Here is a 6,168-nt window from a genome sequence, read left to right on the forward strand (position 1 = left end):
GGTTTCATTTCAAAAAGTAGGATCTTCTCTGCTAATTACATAAAAAACCTTTCTGGAATTTTATACTTAACAAATTTTATTTAAATTAGTGTACATGAGTGCTATTATTTACTGAGGCTCCTACTGAGCACAAACACATTTTATACTTCACAAAAAAGGTAATATCAATTTCAAATGTTTAAAAATAAATAATCACTGAGAGTGAACGAATCCATAACAAAATATCATGTTAATGAATGAAAGTAATTTCTCCTTAAAATCTATATTTAATCAACATTGAGGGGCTGTTGTGTAAAGAAGTATGGAGAATATTAACTTATGATAAAAAGTTACTTCAATTCTTCTGGGAGGATTCTATAAAGAAACAAAATTAGTGTGTGCTCAAGGATGATTGAGACTAGTGAGGTAATGGTAAAGTGTAGATTTTGGCTAATATAAGAACGTTTGAATAAATATAATATAGAAGTGAAGAGATCTACCACTTGGTTGAATGAATGACTTATTGGCAAGAATAAATACAGGAAGAAAGACACCTTGCCAAAGGTGGTATTTAAAGTAATCAGTAAGTTAGAGTCCTATTTACTGTCCTTTGAACAACTATTTTTACGTTGCAATAGACACAGCAGCTACATGGATGCAAAGAACCATACAGGAATACCACAGTTCCTGCTCCAGGGATTCTCAGATGATCCTGAGTTACAGTCCTTGCTCTTTGGGCTGTTTCTGTGTATGTACCTGCTCACAGTACTTGGGAATCTGCTTATTATTCTGGCTACATGCACTGACACTCACCTCCACAACCCCATGTACTTCTTCCTCTGCAATCTGTCCTTTATTGATATTTGTTTCACCTCTACCACAGTCCCAAAGATGCTGGTCAACATCCAGACAGAGAGCAAAAACATCTCCTACATAGAATGCCTTACTCAGGTTTATTTTTTTATTACTTTTCTTGGAATGGATAATTTCCTACTTACTGTGATGGCTTATGACCGTTTTGTGGCCATCTGTCATCCCCTTAAGTACACAGTCATTATGAATTACTGGCTCTGTGGTTTTTTGGTCCTGATATCTTGGATTATAATGTCCTCAGTCTCCCTCATTCACATTCTACTGATGAAGCTATTAACTTTCTCTATAGGAACTCAGATCCCACATTTCTTCTGTGAATTAGCTCTTCTCCTCAATGTGGCCAGTTCTCCCCCCCTCATGAATAACATCTTTTTATATGTGACAACTGCCATGCTAGGTGCAATTCCAGCTACTGGGATCATTTTCTCTTACTCTCAGATTCTATACACCTTACTGAGGATGTCATCCCTTAAAAGCAAGTATAAAGCATTTTCGACCTGTGTGTCTCACCTCAGTGTGGTTTCCTTGTTCTATGGAACAGGGCTTGGGGTTTACCTCAGTTCTGGTGTGAACCATTCTCCCAAGAGAAGCATGATTATCTCAGTGATGTACACACTGGTCACCCCCATGCTGAACCCCTTCATATACAGCCTGAGGAACAAGGATGTGAAGGGGACCCTGGGAAGACTCCTCAGCAAGCAACCTGTAATTTGTAAAAACCATCAGACTCAAAACAAATAAGATATTTTGTTTCCTTACTCAAATCTTGTGACTTTTGACCTACTGTCTCCCTTACATTCCTAAAACATTTGTTTAACCTTGTCTATGCACTGCTGTTTTGCTTTTATATATTGTTATAATTATTTCTTTCTAAATCCCCTCTGTAAGTCATTAAAAAAAGCCATTTTCCCCATAAGTGAATCCTGAGATATCCAATTTGAGATAAATAAAATACAACAAGAGCTTCCATGGTTTCTTTTGAAGCTAGTGCTTGAAAATTAGTATTTTTTCCTGAATTTGTTAGTATTATTGTTTTCCCCATAATAAATAGAAGAAAATCACTCAGTAAACTTACTTACTATAAAAATACAGTTATGGTCACTTTTGTGTATGATTTTACCCAGCAAAATATTTCTTGGACAAGTTTTCTCTCATTTACATCATTTATAAAGGGAATTGGTAGAGATGGATTTTCTACAAATGGATTGTGTCAATAGAACATACTCCTACCTTCATTATTCTGCTTTTATATCTCCTGTTAGATAACTTCTGCAAGTTTGATTCTATGTCTGATTTTCATAGAATTCACAGTGATAAAATGTCTATCATAACTCTGAGATTTTCCTTTTTTCCCGCTGTCATTCCCTCTTTTTTTCTTTGAGTTATTCCTCCTACCTTTTCTGTCTTGTGTGGGTCAGTATTTATACTATCTCCAATCTTTATACTTATTCATTCTATATATTTATCACAGGGTGTTCATCCTTTCATCAATTGATGGACTTGTGGGTAATTTTCACCTTTTACCTATTGTTAATATTATTGCTATGCACCTTTAAGTATGTTTTTGGAAAATGGTCATGTGCTCAATGAAAAATAAACAAAAGTCTGAATGCATGATGGTAGTCTCATAATCTCAAATTAACTGACGATTTCACAGTCATGTAAATGTATGGAAATATGCTGTAAGACATTTCCACAATGACATACTACCTAATGATGAACTTTTCTGAACCATTCCTAATTGGTAAGCAGTATATGACTAGGTTTTTCTCAATTGTCTTCAATAAATTTAGATTCTTATTTTTAATCATGTTTCAGATTTAATGCTTGTGAATAGAGAAAGAAATAGCAGTTATTTTGAGTCTTTTCACTTCCCTCTGCTTGGTAACTAAATACTTCTCAAAGGCAGAGTTGGAAATTGGTGTTGTTTGATGTGCAGATATGTTGTTGTGATTCTCATCTACAATACATCAGCTAGAACCAATGAAATACATACAAAGCTACAATTCATGACCCTAATTGCAATCAGGCTTTTAAAGATAGAGAGATTGATAGATAGATAGGTAGGTAGATAGAAAGATAGATAGATGATGGATGAATAGAGTTAGATAGATGATAGATAGGTACTTGATAAATATACATATAAAGATGTAGATAGATATAGATACAGATATAGACATCAATACAGATATAGATATAGAGACAGAGATATATGAATATCCTCAAAATCATGATTCTCCTACCTCAAACTCCAGAGTTCCTGAGATTACAGAAGTGTACCACCTCAGTTGGATAACCACAGATATCTGAAAGTCATCTCCTTTGAACAGAAGCTATGTGTGTTTTTCCAACATTTAATTAATTCTTCGTCACACATCTTCTGTTAGTCACAATTTCTCTCTTGTCTTTTTTTCTTATTTTTTACCTCCATATAAATATGAGCCCATATTTTAACTTGTTTGAGATAAATGTAGCTACACAGGGAGTTTCCTTGTGGTTTATCTTCTCTAATTTTCCTCATTCTACCTTAGTCCCTTTCTTATGGTAGTTTCAGACAGTGTAAGATTTCTGTATTCATTCTTGTATAGAGCATATTTCAGCCATATTCAAGTGCTTAGTTTCCCCACCCCTTCCATACATGACTATCCTTTAGTATGACCAGTCTTTCATAATATTGCTGTTTCCTTTTTTTCTCCTACAAAGTCAGAGAACAGAAGGGTTAAAGGGGTCCTTTCCAGAGTGGGAGGGTTGCCACCAGCGGGAGGGGGGAGATGATGGCTAAAGGGGGTAGGAGGCTGAATACAGTGTAAAAATGAGTACACATGTATGTAAATGCAAAAATGATACCTGCTGAAAATAGTCCAGTAATTGGGGGAGTGGGAAATAAAAGAACAGTACAGGGGGACATTGAAGTATGATATATTTGATATACTGTAAGAATCTAAGTAAATGGCACAATGTACCATCCAGCACAACAATAAAGGAATAAATAAATAAATAAATAAATAAGAGCTTACATGGTGTTTGTGAATGGCCTGATGTAATGTCATCCAGTTTTTCCACGTTGTAGAAATCACCATTAGAAAGCCGGCGGGAAATCCGAGTTTCGCGGGAGGACCTTGGCAAGTAAACCATATCCCTTCATTCAAGTCGGCAGCAGCTTCCTGGAGCCATTTTTCAACTGCTGGCCGCAGCACCAGGGCTGCCACCACCGCCTCGCAATCCGTTACATTGGCTGCCCCTGACGCCTCCATCCTCCCTCGGGGTCTGATATCCTTGTGGCCGGGACCCTCCTCTCTCCAGAGCCCTGATTATTTTTGGCCCCCGGGGCTTGTGCGGTGCGGAAAAATAAAAGGAGAGAGAGGGGGCTCGGAAGCGCCGGGCAGGGAGGAGAGAAGGAGGAGAGACTTGGAAACTGCGACTGCAAATAATAAAGAAATTGAAAGCAATCAATTAATATACCATAACACTAAAAAGAGCAGGAGCAAGAGATGAGAAAGGGGATCCAACCCGCCCTGGAGCAGTACCTGGTGACCACCGGGGGTGGGGAGGGGGCAGCTGTCGTCACCGCTGCCACTGCAGCCTCCATGGACAAAAGGGCACTGCTAGCCAGCCCTGGCTTCGCCGCTGCCTCTGCAGCCGCCCTGGTAGCATACACCCAGATCGTCATCACGAACACTTCCACCACCTCCTGTTCCTCCTCCCTCCAAAGCGGCGCCTTCTCCGCCGGCCCCCTACACCCCTGTGTCCCCAGCACGGAGCCCACCACTGGCAGCCTCCTCCATACCAAGCCACAGGGACCCTCCAGCAGAGCCGCAGCAGCCACTAGCGCCGGGACGCAGCAGCGGCGGTGGCGGCCCTCCAGCAAAGCGAAGGCTGGATCTGGGTGAAAGCGGCCACCAGTACCTCTCAGATGGTTTGTTGAAAACCCCCAAGGGCAAAGGAAGAGCTGCACTGCGAAGTCCAGATAGTCCAAAAAAAAAAAACAAACAAAAAAAACAAAAAAACACGGTATGACACATCAGTGGGCCTACTCACCAAGAAGTTCATTCAGCTACTGAGCCAGTCCCCCGATGGGGTCTTGGATTTGAACAAGGCGGCAGAGGTGCTGAAAAGGCAGAAGAGAAGGATTTACGATATCACTAATGTGCTGGAAGGCATCCACCTCATCAAGAAAAAGTCTATGAACAACGTCCAGTGGATCGGCTGCAGTCTGTCTGAGGATGGGGGCATGCTGGCCCAGTGTCAAGGCCTGTCAAAAGAAGTGACTAAGCTTAGTCAGGAAGAGAAGAAGTTAGATCAACTGATCCGAAGCTGCACCGGGAACCTCAAACTGTTAACCGAGGATTCAGAGAATCAAAGGTTAGCTTATGTTACATATCAAGATATTCGAAAAATTAGTGGACTTAAAGACCAAACTGTTATAGTTGTAAAAGCCCCTCCAGAAACAAGACTTGTGCCTGACTCAATAGAGAGCCTACAAATACATTTGGCAAGTACCCAAGGACCCATTGAGGTTTACCTGTGTCCAGAAGAGACTGAAACACACAGTCCGATGAAAACAACCAACCAGGACCACAATGGGAATATCTCTAAACCTGCTTCCAAAGACTTGGCTTCAAACAACTCAGGACATAGTGATTGCTCAATTTCTATGGCAAACCTTTTTCCTCTGGCCTCCACCGCCAACCTTTTACAGCAGACTGAGGACCAAATTCCTTCCAAACTTACTGGCTCCCCTGCTCCAAGAGGACTACCTGCTGAGCCTGGGGGAGGCAGAAGGCATCAGCGATCTCTTTGACGCTATGATTTGGAAAAGCTGCCACTGGTGGAAGATTTTATGTGTAGTTAATTGTGTTTCATGTGAACTCTCCTTATAAACCAATATTTTTTTATCATGGAACCATAACATCTGTCATGCAGTGTTGTCCCTTTCTACCTTCTTCCTCCAAGAGAGTATCATGAAGTAAACTACAAACTTCAGAACAAAACTGACATTTTAATGAATTAAAAAGAAATTGTCTAAACGCACAGTCGCAGGCTCCCTTGGGAAAGCCCTGCCTTATCCCAGGCTCCAAAACCTCCTGGATGAGTCAGGAAGTGAGAAAATGTGCAATCAGGTGTTTCTCACCTGTCCTTTTCCTTCCCAACTCCCTCCCTTCCTCCCTCCCTCCCAGATTGGCTTGCTGTGCCTGACGGATGGACTGCAGAATGGGGTCTGTCCACCTGGCCCACTGGAAAACAGCAATCTTCCTTAATAGCATTTAATGCCGTGCCTTCTCTGCAGAATGCATGTCTTTGGGGTCTGCTAATATG

General features: G+C 40.7%; 1 protein-coding gene and 1 pseudogene across 1 annotated transcript; both read left to right on the plus strand.

Annotated features, from left to right (window-relative positions):
• Window positions 1–630: 630 nt before the first annotated feature.
• On the plus strand, window positions 631–1,593 carry LOC109678207 (olfactory receptor 7D4-like). The gene has a single exon (XM_020153847.2). The coding sequence runs from the start codon at window positions 631–633 to the stop codon at window positions 1,591–1,593; it is 963 nt and encodes a 320-aa protein (XP_020009436.2).
• A 2,750-nt stretch (window positions 1,594–4,343) lies between these two features.
• On the plus strand, window positions 4,344–5,704 carry LOC109678205 (transcription factor E2F3 pseudogene; annotated as a pseudogene).
• The last annotated feature ends 464 nt before the right edge of the window (window positions 5,705–6,168 follow it).

Source organism: Castor canadensis, chromosome 14 (assembly GCF_047511655.1).
Source record: "Castor canadensis chromosome 14, mCasCan1.hap1v2, whole genome shotgun sequence".
NCBI lineage: Eukaryota > Metazoa > Chordata > Mammalia > Rodentia > Castoridae > Castor > Castor canadensis.

What these genes read in the sequence shown, in the direction of transcription:
- LOC109678207 (XM_020153847.2), top strand. Translation starts at nt 631, where the DNA reads ATGGATGCAAAGAACCATACAGGAATACCACAGTTCCTGCTCCAGGGA.